The sequence below is a fragment of the Anomaloglossus baeobatrachus genome, unplaced genomic scaffold (genome assembly GCF_048569485.1).
Source record: "Anomaloglossus baeobatrachus isolate aAnoBae1 unplaced genomic scaffold, aAnoBae1.hap1 Scaffold_177, whole genome shotgun sequence".
In the NCBI taxonomy this organism is placed as follows: Eukaryota; Metazoa; Chordata; class Amphibia; order Anura; family Aromobatidae; genus Anomaloglossus; species Anomaloglossus baeobatrachus.
In genome coordinates, this window is record NW_027441947.1 from 85,268 (window position 1) to 98,535 (window position 13,268).

General features: G+C 42.8%; 1 protein-coding gene and 1 long non-coding RNA gene across 2 annotated transcripts in view; both read left to right on the forward strand.

Annotated features, from left to right (window-relative positions):
* The window catches only part of LOC142260748 (uncharacterized), an 85,390-nt gene extending 72,476 nt beyond the window's left edge, over positions 1 to 12,914 (forward strand). Inside the window, 5 exon segments of the mRNA XM_075332072.1 lie at positions 6,005 to 6,157; positions 6,239 to 6,362; positions 6,479 to 6,576; positions 6,774 to 6,864; positions 9,493 to 12,914. Of these exon segments, the coding sequence (XP_075188187.1) occupies positions 6,005 to 6,157; positions 6,239 to 6,362; positions 6,479 to 6,576; positions 6,774 to 6,864; positions 9,493 to 11,264 (2,238 nt within the window). The 3' untranslated portion in view covers positions 11,265 to 12,914.
* LOC142260754 (uncharacterized) lies at positions 34 to 537 on the forward strand. The gene is made up of 3 exons (XR_012728690.1): positions 34 to 193; positions 276 to 399; positions 483 to 537. It is a non-coding gene; the product is annotated as an uncharacterized LOC142260754 (long non-coding RNA).
* Positions 12,915 to 13,268: the final 354 nt, after the last annotated feature.

A 13,268-nucleotide genomic window follows, 5' to 3' on the forward strand; every position in this document is an offset into this window, starting at 1 on the left:
TCTCCATAACCAGGATTACACAGTAGTGAAGAAGACCTCTAGTGAGCGCTGTCAGGCCCCTGTGTCTGAGGGATGGGGAAGACCCCTGAGCCCAATCACGAGGCCTCCACCTCACCCCCCGATACATGAGGACATCAATGACCACAAGATCCTAGAACTCACCTACAAGATGATTGAGCTGCTGACTGGAGAGGTGACACTGCTGGGAATGCTGGGACATTATACAGTAACGCTATGAAGGGATCGGGGGGTGACGGTATCATTGTATGTGTCAGGTTCCTATAAGGTGTCAGGACGTCACCGTCTATTTCTCCATGGAGGAGTGGGAGTTTTTAGAAGGACACAAAGATCTTTACAAGGACGTCATGATGGAGGTTCCCCGGCCCCTCACATCACCAGGTAATAGACAGGACTAAATACACACGGCCTATAATTATCTGTATGTAAGGAATGAATTCAGTCCCTGTATGTGTCTCCTCCAGTTCTATCCAGTAAGAGGACAACACCAGAGAGATGTCCCCATCCTCTTCTCCCACAGGACTGTAAACAAGAAGATCCCGATGTTCCTCAGGATCATCAGGTAGATGGAGAGAAGGAGCCATGAAATCTCCCTATGATGTGTAGATGGCTGTGAAGGTCTTGTGCTCAGTCTTGTTTTATCCTCCAGTATTATGTGTTATACTTGTGTAATGAGAGTGGTGGAGATGGCAGGATTAGGAGAGATAAGAGCTTTGAGGATTCCTTTTAGTTCTCGTTCACACTACTGTATTTTCAGTGCTGTCCATAAAATAACACAACGTCTCGCCCTCAGACCATTGTTATTGGATGTAGCAGTGCAGATGGGGATTTTCTTTCTCACTGACAGAATCTGCGTGTGAGAATAATCCCAGCATCCTCTAGTGCCTTCCGTAAATCGGAGGAGACTCGTCCATTCAGGTCTGTGTCTGCACAAACCATCAGATTCCCTGCTCCACCATACAGCAGACATTGTGTTACGGGTACATTGCAGTTCTGTAATGGATGAAGCTGTAAATGGTCTTGTAAATGATTAATAGCGGCTGTAAATACCGGATTGTATATGGATGACAAATAAGAAAAGACTTGTCCTAGTTTTCTGGATGAAGCTGTGATGATTCTTTATCCGGCCGTGTGATCCCGGCATTAGAGGCCGTTACATCCCGGGAAGAGAGGATTTATCTACAAAGTGTAAAATCTTTCCCTTCCCTGAATATTTCTGCCTCCGGTCACATCCCGTCTGCCGGTATAACGGGCTCCGCACCACAAAACTCACATCCAACTCATCAATTGTGTTTTTTTCTAAGTCACTTTTTTTGTGTTCTTGTATTAATGTTTTTTGTTACAAATTCTTCAGAATGGAGCAAGTGGATGATGAATTTTGCGTACAATAGAAACGCTTTGTATTTTTCCTGTGACCTGTGTTTTTGACTTTTTAGTGCAAAATGTCTCGTGTTCCTAAATGGCTGCAAGTTTGCACCAAAGTATTTGCTATACATAAAATATCTCGGGTGTGGACTGAAGAACATTTTTGACAAAATTTCATTGTTTTTTGAAAGTAGACATACCGTTCCTTGAAAAACTATTGTCGCGGGCGGAGGAGGGGACGCTGCGCTCTCCCACTGCTCGGGTCCGACTGCTACTGCCGTTGCTCGGTGGCTCGAGCGATGGGCCGGATCCCGGGGACTCGAGCAGCGCTCCCCGAGTGAAAAGGGGTGGTTTGGTTTTGGGAATATTGTCCGTGACGCCACCCACGGTTGTGGTGATTGTGTGGACACCACCGCTGCTCTGGACGGGGATCCCGGGAGCAGTGACAGGGAGCAGCTTTGGTTGTTAATTCTCCCCTCCGTGGGTAGGGGGGTTGGTTGTCCTGGGGCCCGGTGATGGGGTAGGGATTGATGGCAGGCGGGTTGCGGGGCCTGATGAGGTGCAGGGTCGCAGGGGCAGCGCTGTGCCGCACGGCACGGAGGTACTCACTCAGCCCAATGATGATGACACAGTTCACGGTAAAACAAGCGGCTGGATGAACGGGTCCCTCGGACGGCTGCGGTGTCTCCCGACAGGTTAGTGGTGACTGCCTTTCCCTGCACCTAGATACGGTTGTTGGTTCCAATGGGTTCCCACTGGTAACCCGCTCCCCGGCTTGGATATGGGCCGGAGGAGCCCCTTTTGCCCGCAGGCGCTGGCCCTGAGAAACGGTTGCCTTGGCGGTGGCGGTGTCTCTCTCACTAGGTTGGACTGTTGCCTTCTGTCGGGACTTGACTGTTTGGAAACCCAGGAGGTCCCCTTCACTAACGGATTCGGCAAATTCACGGCGACTCCTAGCCTTGCCGGGGTCCGAAAAGCCCCTGCCACTGGTGCTGGCTTCTCTTTGCGTACCGGTCCGGTACCGCCGGGCCACCACCCGTCCACGGTCCTTACGGTAGACTCCAATCGGCCACTCCTGCAGACGGTCACCACCGTCTGCCAACCTTGCTGTGTCGCCCGGGCCACACACCCGGACGCCGTCAGTCAGTTGCTCTCCTACTACACTTTCCTCCTTCCACTGTCACTGTCCAAAACTGAACTCTCCTCTCTCCTCTCCAAAACTGAACTGGTTGTTTTCCCGCCTCCAGGACTGTGAACTCCTCGGTGGGCGGGACCAACCGCCTGGCCCACCCCCTGGTGTGATCATCAGCCCCTGGAGGAGGGCAACCAGGGTTTTGTCTGACCTTGATGTGCCTGCTGGGAGTGTGGGGTGTTGTGGTGTTGTTCTCTGTGGCCCCTGGCTTGTCCAGGGCGACACACTATGCACACCCGATGAACATTTCCATGTATTTTTATATTACAGCCACAAATAAGTGGATTTTATTGGAGTTTTATGTGATACCAACATAAAGTAGCAAATATTTGTGAGTATAAAGGAAATTATACACGGATTTCTAAACATTTTAAGTAATGTAACTATGAAAATTGTGATATGCATTAGTATTTAGCCCCCTGAGTGAATACTTTGCAGGACAAATCTTTCACTGCAATTGCTGCTGCCAGTCTCTAGGGGTATGTGTCTACCAGCTTTGCACATCTAGAGGTGACATTTTTGCCCTTTCTACTTTATAAAACAGCTGTATCTCTGATAAATTGGAAGAAGGCGTCTGTGAAGCAATTTTCAATTCTTATGTTTTGCTTTTAAAAATGTTCAAATTTGTGGAGTTTATGACTTATAGATTCTCCCCCTGAGCTCTGGATCTCTCCTGCTTTTCCATTGACCATATGCATTTTGGCTGCTTCTCTATAATTAGTGCTCTCCTTGCTTGGGATGTTGGTTCAGGTGGACGGCCATGTCTTTCTCGTTTTGCAGTTGTGCTATATGTGACAACTCAGCATCTGGAGATTTGTGTGAGTGGTGAACTGTTCTTAATTAGGCCAGACATATCGTGCCTTTGATTGCAAAATCAAGAGGAGTTAGCCATTGTTTCATGTCAGACTGACCAGAGCCCTATTGTCTGTTAAATATTGATTGCCTCAGCTTCTTTGACTATGTCAATTAGAGGAATATATGATGCAGTCAGATTGAACTGAACCAATGAGAGAACAGCCATCTCCCACCAATCCTGTAAGATACAATACTCTGAAATGAGAACTGAGGGGTATAAAAAGGGCTTTGCTTCTCTTTCCACATTAATTTTGCAGGACTTCAGCCTAAAATCTGCATTTTTAGCTGGAGGATCACAGATCTGCTTCACTGCTCAATGCTGAGCCCACAATTGTGCCTGGAGAACCCAGGTGAGGACAATTCAGTTGTCTGGCTACATATCTTGCTGTGCTCGTTCAGCTTTCTAAGCTTGCCGCTATCTCCTCTCAGTGGGTGCTCATCAAAAGCGAAGTGCTGTTGGCTGTGATAGTTGGCCCAGGAAGCCCCGAAGTCGCAAAGTTTCTAATCCCTTGCGAGCCAACGGATGGGTGAGACTCTGTCACTTGTACCATCTTGAGGTCTTGCTGGAAATGTACGATATGTGTTTGCCTGTTGGTGAACCAGTAACGTCTTACCAAGGTGTGGTTCCCTCACCCTGTGTTGTCTGAGTAGTGTTCTGCCCACAAAAAATGAGTGCAAGCGTTCAGTGGGATGAGCCCTGGTCTGGGCGGTCTTTCTGAAGACAACCAGGCCAGCGGACGACCCTACCAACTGTCCCTTGTGTCTCCACACTATACTGCTGACATTTTTGGATGATGGATTGAATAGTGCTTACTGAGATGTTCAGAGCTTTGGCTATTTTTTTTTATAACTGAAGCCAGCTTTACTCTTCTCTACGACTTTATCCCTGACCTGTCTGGTGGGTTCCTTGGTTTTCAAGATGCTGTTTGATTCCTAATGTTCTGAAATAAAACTTGTGAAACCTTCAAAAAACAGCTGTAGTTATACTGAAAATAAATGATACTGGTGACTCAATTTACTAATTATGTGACTTCTGGAAGCAATTGGTCACTCTGACATCATACTACAAGGGACTGAATACAAATGCTCATCACAATATTAAGATTTATATTTTGAAATAATTAGATTTTTTTCTATCATTTCCTTTACAGTTCACAAATACTTGTTACTTAATGCTGGTATATCACATAAAACCATAATAAAATACATTTACGTTTGTGGGAGTAACGTAAAAATAAGTGGAAACGTTCCGGGGGTGTGAATACCTTTTTCAAGGGGCAAAAATCATTCATGACTCTAAAAATATCAGACTTGTTCCCTGGATCAATGTCCCATCACAAAATCTAGTACTGACAACCTGCCATAATATACTTTTCACAGAAGGCATCCAAGCCCGCCTTGAATTTTTGTAGTCTATCAACAATTATCACATCATGTGTCAGAGAGTTCCATATTCTCACTGCTCTTACAGTAGAGAATCCCCATCTGTGATTATGATTGAACCTCCTTGTCATCATTGCAGGCCTCAGTTGTAAAAAGCTCATTAGAAATATCTAAGTAATGCCCCTGATATACTTGTACATTGTAATAAAATCTCCCCGTAGCCTTTGTGTTTCCAAAATGAATAACCCCAAGCTTGCTAACCTGTCCTCCTAGTGCAGACCTTCCTTTCCTTTAATGGTCGCTCTTCTCTGCACCCGCTCTAGTTCAGTTATGTCCTCCTCATTCACTGGAGCCCGAAATTGTGCAGAATATTGTAAGTGTGGCCGCACTAGTGACTTGTATAGAGGCAAAACTGTTCTTGTCCGGAGCATCTGTGCCTCGTTCACTGCATCCTATTATATTATCTGCCTCGGCAGCAGCTTCCTGGCACTGGTTGATTTTCTCGTCCACCCGCACACCCACGTCTTTTGTATGCAGTAATTTTGTGTATATTTAAAAAAAAAAAAAAAATCAGTGAGAATCAGACAAAAAAATCTGGAAACCTAAAAACCTGCAAACATACAAAAAAACCATCAAAAACAAGCAAACAGATTAATATTATAAAATAGTCACGTGCCATACATGTGGAAGAAAAGCCGCTTCCTAATATTATTGGATTGAGGTTCTTCATTTCGGTTAATGCAGCCCCAAAACCATGTATTGTCTTCTTCTTCATGCCATACATGTTAGTGTTATTTCTGCAGCCAGTAGATATAAAGTCTCCAGTAATTATATTACTGTACAGGATTCTTTATGATGTCACATCATCATCTTCTCCCCATTCAGGTCCCTACAATATCGGATCCTCTCAGTGGAGATCTTCTATATAAGAGAATTCTCCTGATTGCCCCATCAAGGATGGAAAAGGAGAGGGATAAGATGGCGGAGAGGACATTACACCTCACCCTAGAGATCCTCTTCCGGCTTACTGGAGAGGTGAGAGATTCTGATGACGTCACATTACATCATTCTTATCTATGGGAATAACAGATGCACAGAACTGGAGAGGTGAGGACTCTGGAAATGTCTGGAGTGAGATTTATTACTGTGTCTCTCCATAACCAGGATTACACAGTAGTGAAGAAGACCTCTAGTGAGCGCTGTCAGGCCCCTGTGTCTGAGGGATGGGGAAGACCCCTGAGCCCAATCACAGGGCCTCCACCTCACCCCCCGATACATGAGGACAACAATGACCAGAAGATCCTAGAACTCACCTACAAGATGATTGAGCTGCTGACTGGAGAGGTGACACTGCTGGGAATTCTGGGACATTATACAGTAACGCTATGAAGGGATCGGGGGTGACGGTATCATTGTATGTGTCAGGTTCCTATAAGGTGTCAGGACGTCACCGTCTATTTCTCCATGGAGGAGTGGGAGTATTTAGAAGGACACAAAGATCTGTACAAGGACGTCATGATGGAGGTTCCCCAGCCCCTCACATCACCAGGTAATAATAATAATAATAATAATAATACTACACATAATAGACAGGACTAAATACACACGGCCTATAATTATCTGTATGTAAGGAGTGAATTCAGTCCCTGTATGTGTCTCCTCCAGCTCTATCCAGTAAGAGGACAACACCAGAGAGATGTCCCCATCCTCTTCTCCCACAGGACTGTAAACAAGAAGATCTCGATGTTCCTCAGGATCATCAGGTAGATGGAGAGAAGGTGCCATGAAATCTCCCTATGATGTGTAGACGGCTGTGAAGGTCTTGTGCTCAGTCTTGTTTTATCCTCCAGTATTATATGTGCTATACTTGTGTAATGAGAGCGGTGGACATGGCAGGATTAGAGCTGATCATAGATGAGACTTCTCCATCTGTCTGTGACTTTTACAATATTTGTTTCAGGGGGAAGATCTGCCCCATATTAATACTACAGAGACATATGTGAGGGGTGATGAGCGGAGTAAAGAGGAGATTCCTACAGATAACCGCCCAGGTGAGTAGTGACCACTAAATGCAGAGAAGTCACAGATTCTTCTCAGTCACCGGCTGCTACGATGTGGGACTAAAAGGAATGAAAATAACTTATCCTAAAAAGAAGGTGAAAGAGGTTCCCGTACGTCCTAGACACGGAGAATGTGCAGTTTATAGTGGAATGTTCACATGTTCCATATTATTTATACTGGTGATTCATTGATTTCTTGTATATTATTGGATTAGAGCACTTATGTGCAGGTATAGTCTAAAATAAGACACATGTACAGAACCTCTAGATGCAGAGTGGTGCCGGACAGCCCCTTTAAAATATAAGGGTTTATTAGAATCGATGTGGAAAAATGTTGCTGTATACAGGCCAGATACAGAGGCGGCCATCCACACCCTACCCCCCCTCCCCTGACAGTTTTCCTGCACATGTTCTACTATTTGGTTACATAAGATGGTTGCCTAGATCTCTTGTACAGAGTATAGCAGCATTTTTCTGCACCTGATTGCCAGGCCAAGATCGAAGAAGAGCACTAAAGTAGTTGCCCTGAAATGGCAATGGATTTAACAGGAGAGTAATGCTTATATTATAATAATAATCTTTATTTCTATAACGCCAACATATTCATATTTACAGTTCAATGGTTCATATACAAACAATCATAAGTAGTTAAGCCCCTCCCTCTAAAGGGTAAGCCCAGGTCCCCCTGTGATCCAGTGTGTTCACTACTCCCATTTGCTGCCTCTATATTGGCCACAAGCATTACAGCAATGACTAGCACAGAGCGAAAGTGTCTGAGCAGTGATTAGCTAGTAGTAACGATTACCCTGGCGTCAGCATTAAAGATTCATTGGAGAAGGGAAAGTCTAGTGAGGGGGGAGGCCAATTAATAGAGAATTACAGTAATCAAGGCGGGAGTGGGTCAGGGCCACAGTGAGTTGTTTCCATAGTGAGAAAGCAGCGGATTCTAGAGATGTTTTTCAGGTGCAAGCTGTCACGGGTTGATAGGGGAACACAGGGAAGCTCATACTGGCCCTAGGGTGAGCGTAGGGGCTCAGCCTTAACATCTGGAGGTACCCTTGTTGGTAGGGAGGTCCAGGCCTCCAACCTAGGTCATAACTCCTGTCCTTGTCTCTGATGTTAAGACCCCCCCTCCACAACCCAACACTCAGGGGAAAGGGACAAGAACCAAAGTAAACACCCCACTAAGAAATATGATAAACAGGGGTAACAACTACTCGTACACATGGGAACCACACACAAAGGAGCCACTAAAACTGCATGAGGGAAATAAACAGAAAAGGGGGGGAATGAAACACTACTGGGGAACATCCGTACCATTTAACCAGCACACCTAGAAATTCTGCAGCCTGCAACACAACTCTCAGAGAGAGGAAGGAAAATAACAGCTCCTTCCACCTCCTGGCCAAGGTTCCAAATGGTGAAAATAACCTGCACCCTCTGGTAGAAGTTGAGGGTATTTATAGGGCCTGGGCTTGGTCCAAACCGGAAACACCTGTCCAGGAGTCAGGAGCTGCTGGAAGGTAAACTGACATTAACCCTCTCCTCCCCAAAGGAAAGGGAATCCATTTAATAAACTGAGTCCCACAAGAAAAAGTGAGACTCAGAACCTGTCACAAAAATCTGCAACAGAGGAAAGTTCGTGACACAAGCGACAAGAGTCACCGAGAGATTGTGTATAAGAGGTGAAGGGAACATCGGTGTCAAACATAACACCCAGGCAGCCAGCATACGGCCTTGGCGTTATCATGGTGCTGCACACAGAAAGGGAGATGTCAGGATTAGGTAGGTTAGTAGACGAAGGGAGTAGAAGTTCAGTTTTGGATAGGTTACGTTTCAGACAGAGAGCAGACATGATGTTAGAGACTGCGGACAGACAGTCACTGGTGTTCTGTAGTACAGCGGGGGTGAGGTCAGGGAATGAGGTGTATAGCTGTGTATATTCATTTATTACATACTTCCACTTTTTTAACAACATGATAAAACCACTTTACAAATTTACTTTTCTAGTTTTACACTTTCTGCAAAGTCAGAGATTCTTCATACATAATCGTACTGCTCCTCCATTCTGCAGTAAAATGCATGTGACTGTTAGGGATTGTGCCAGACAGACCCCTCTAATAGGACTGACAGACAGGCTCATTTATGATTCTCCACTAAAGGCCCTGTCACACACACAGATAAATCTTTGGCAGATCTGTGGTTGCAGTGAAATCATGGCCATATTGTTCCATTTGTACACAGCTACAAACCTGGCACTGATTGTCCACAATTTCACTGCAACCACAGATCTGCCACAGATTTATCTGTGTCTGTGACAGGGCCTTAAGAGTCTTACTACAAAATAGTGGTGACCAACGCTCTGAGACATGAACCTAGGAAGATGCTGAATTCAACACTGAATTGGGAAACTGCTTGAGCCAATCCTGGTGGCCTGATATCATTCTCTAGTGGTCCTTGCTCCGTGGTCTTCAGTTAGAATGTGAACTGTGTTGTCACCATTACCTTAGTGAATAATGAAATTTTGCAACATGACTTGCAATTTTAATGGACTTTGGCTATAGTTAAAAAATAAACTATACATTATTGAAAAAGTATTAACAGTGTTATTCTTAACAGGTGACTGTATTAGGAGATCAGAGGGGCTTCTGACTTCTTCAGACATTGATCATCAATCATATGATCTTGGTGTGCTACAAGACACATATGAAGAACATTGCGTTATCCCAGCTGTATCCTCAACGCTTCAGAGCAAAGATCTACCATCTGATACTATTAAACAGGTCTTATTTTCTGATTCATCACTGGCTATTAAGGAAAATAAAAGTCACAGAAGAGATGTTAGAATTACCATAGGAACGAAGACATTTTCATGTTCAGAGTGTGGGAAGTGTTTTAATTGTCAATCAAACCTTGTTGTACAGAAGAGAACTCACACAGGTGAGAAGCCATATCCATGTCCAGAATGTGGGAAATGTTTTGGAAAAAAATCAAAACTTTTAACACATCAGATAACTCACACAGGACATAAGCCATTTTCATGTCCAGAATGTGGGAAATGTTTTACAACTAAATCAACTCTTGTTACACATCAGAGAATTCACACAGGGGAAAAGCCATATTCATGTTCAGAATGTGGGAAAGATTTTATTCGGCTATCAGGTCTTCGTTTCCACCAGAGAAGTCACACAGATGTGAAGCCATATTCATGTTCAGAATGTGGGAAATGTTTTGCACATAAATCACATCTTGTTGAACATCAGAGAACTCACACAGGAGATAAGCCATATCCATGTCCAGAATGTGGGAAATGTTTTGGAAAAAAATCAAATCTTGTTACACATCAGATAACTCACACAGGACATAAGCCATTTTCATGTCCAGAATGTGGGAAATGTTTTACAACTAAATCAACTTTTGTTACACATCAGAGAATTCACACAGGGGAAAAGCCATACTCATGTTCAGAATGTGGGAAAGATTTTACTCGGCTATCAGGGCTTCGTTTCCACCAGAGAATTCACACAGATGTGAAGCCATATTCATGTTCAGAATGTGGGAAATGTTTTGGAGAAAAATCAACTTTTGTTACACATCAGAGAACTCACACAGGAGATAAACCATTTTTATGTCCAGAATGTGGGAAATGTTTTGGAGAAAAATCAACTTTTGTTACACATCAGAGAACTCACACAGGAGATAAACCATTTTTATGTCCAGAATGTGGGAAATGTTTTACAGCTCAATCACATCTTGTTAGACATCAGAGAACTCACACAGGGGAGAAGCCTTTTTCATGTTTAAAATGTGGGAAATGTTTTACAACTAAATCACATCTTGTTACACATCAAAGAAATCACACAGGGGAGAAGCCATATTCATGTTCAGAGTGTGAGAAAAATTTTACTCGGATATCAGGTCTTCGTTTCCACCAGAGAATTCACACAGATGTGAAGCCATATTCATGTTCACAATGTGGGAAATGTTTTACAGATAGATCAACTCTTGTTACACATCAGAGAATTCACACAGGGGAGAAGCCTTTTCCATGTCCAGAATGTAAGAAATGTTTTAGATTTAAATCAAATCTTGTTACACATCAGAGAACTCACACAGGGGAGAAGCCATTTTCATGTTTAGAATGTGGGAAATGTTTTGCCGATAAATCATATCTTATTACACATCAGAGAATTCACACAGGGGAATAGCCTTTTTCATGTCCAGAATGTGGGAAATGTTTTACAATTAAATCAAATCTTGATACACATCAGAGAATTCACACAGGGGAAAAGCCGTTTTCATGTTCAAAATGCGCTAAACGTTTTGTGTGTAAATCACATTTGATTAAACATCAAAAAAATCACATAGGGAAGAAGCCATATTTTTGTTGAGAATGTGAGAAATTCTTTTCTTTCAAAACATCTCATGTTAAATATTAAAGAGCTCACATAGGTGACAAGTAATTTTCATACCCAGAAAGTGGGAAATGTTTTATTTATTAAATGTTTATTCTTTTTATCAAAAATTAAGAATTTAAGTGACTTTTTTTCCCACAAAAAATGTAAGAGCCAAAAAACTTACAAAATAGCATTTTTTTTTGTATTGTACAGTCATTTTTATTATGATTTTCAAAAGTTTAACAGGGAAGAATAAAGTAAAAATCAAAACCATAGATTACATAGCTTGGCGGAGGTAGGGAGTGAAAGAGGGATGCTAAAAAGTAATAGCAAGTTTTAATAGAAATAGAAAAGAGGGAGGGAAGGGAAAGTACAGGAAAAAATTAACCCTTCAACCCCTTCATCCCAGGCGATTTTTCGTTTTTGTTTTTTCCTCACCTTCTTCCGAGAGCCTTAACTTTATTTTTCCGGCTTTTTGCCATTTGAGGGCTTATTTTTTTGTACGACGAGTTATGATTTTGAATTAAATCATTAGTTTTACCATATAGTGTACTGGAAAACAGGAAAAAAATTCCAAGTGAGGTGAAATTGCAAAAACAGTATTTTGGGGATATTTTATTCAGTGTTCATTTTATGGTAAAACTGATGCCTCATGTCGTTATGAGTTCGTGGATACTAAACATGTATACTTTTTATTTTTATCTAAGGAGTTAACAAAAATTCTGAAGTTTGTCCTAATAAAAAGAATTTCGCTTTTGACGCCATTTTCTGAGACCCATAGCGTTCTCATTTCTTAGGATCTGGGGCTCAGTGATGGCTTATTTTTTGCATCATGAGCTGACATTTTTAATTTCACTATTTTTCTGTAGTTGCTAAGTTTTGATCACCTGTTATTGCATTTTTAAACAATATTGAAGTGACCAAAAAACTTAACTTTGGCGTTTGGAATTTTTTTTCTCGCCACGCCGTGTATAGATCAGATAAATGGATTTTATATTTTGATAAGGCATTTCTGAAGGCGGCAATACCAAATGTGTAATTTTTTATTGTTTTTAACTGATTTATTTTCAATGTGGCTAATGAGAGATGATTTGAACTTTTTTTTTAATTTTTTTTTATTTTTCATATTTTTAAACTTTTTTTCCTTTTTAATAGTCTCCCTAGGGGACTTATCACTGCACGCTGCGAGCACTTGTTCGCAGCGATGTTGCTCTGATCAGCAGAAATGCAGCATTCCTGTCAGTGCCGGTGGTCTGTGGTCCCAGGATGGGAGTTATGGTAGCGTTAGGCGTCATCAGCTGACCATGCTCTACCATGTTAATACCAAGGCACCCTGTGATCACGTTACGGGGCGCCGAAGGCGGCGGGGAACAGCGCGATCCCCATCGTGGCCATTTAAATTGTGCTGTCAGTGCAATCTAAAGGGTTAACAGGTGCGGGTGGATCAGATCAGTAGAGATGTGTGAGGATTACCACGGGCTTGCCGCCGGAGACTACGGTAACCAGGGGGAGGCAACAAAGGGCGTACAAGTACGTCCTTGGTCGTAAAGTGGTTTAGAAAAAAGGGAGGATATTACAAGCGCTATATATACTTGCATTGTCGCTTATTTATTTTTTAGTCTACGATAAGCCCAATGCTTAGTCCAAGGTTAATGTTGTTTTTAATCTGTATGTTCCTAAATTAAAATAAAATTCCATAAAATGTTGCTTAGTCCTTAAAAACTTTCTGGATTTTTCTTCTTTCATCTTTTAAGGCAGGAGGCATCTTTGTAATTCTATGACGTCACCTTGTTTCTCTGAAAGGGGGAGTTTGTTATTGGATAGGGCATGGGTCCCCAATTCCAGTCCTCAAGGGCCGCCAACAGTGCATGTTTTCAGGATTTCCTTAGTATTGCACATGTGATAATTTAATCACCTGCACAGTTGATGATTCCAACACCCAAGCAATGCTAAGGAAATCCTGAAAACATGCACTGTTGGCGGCCCTCGAGGACTGGA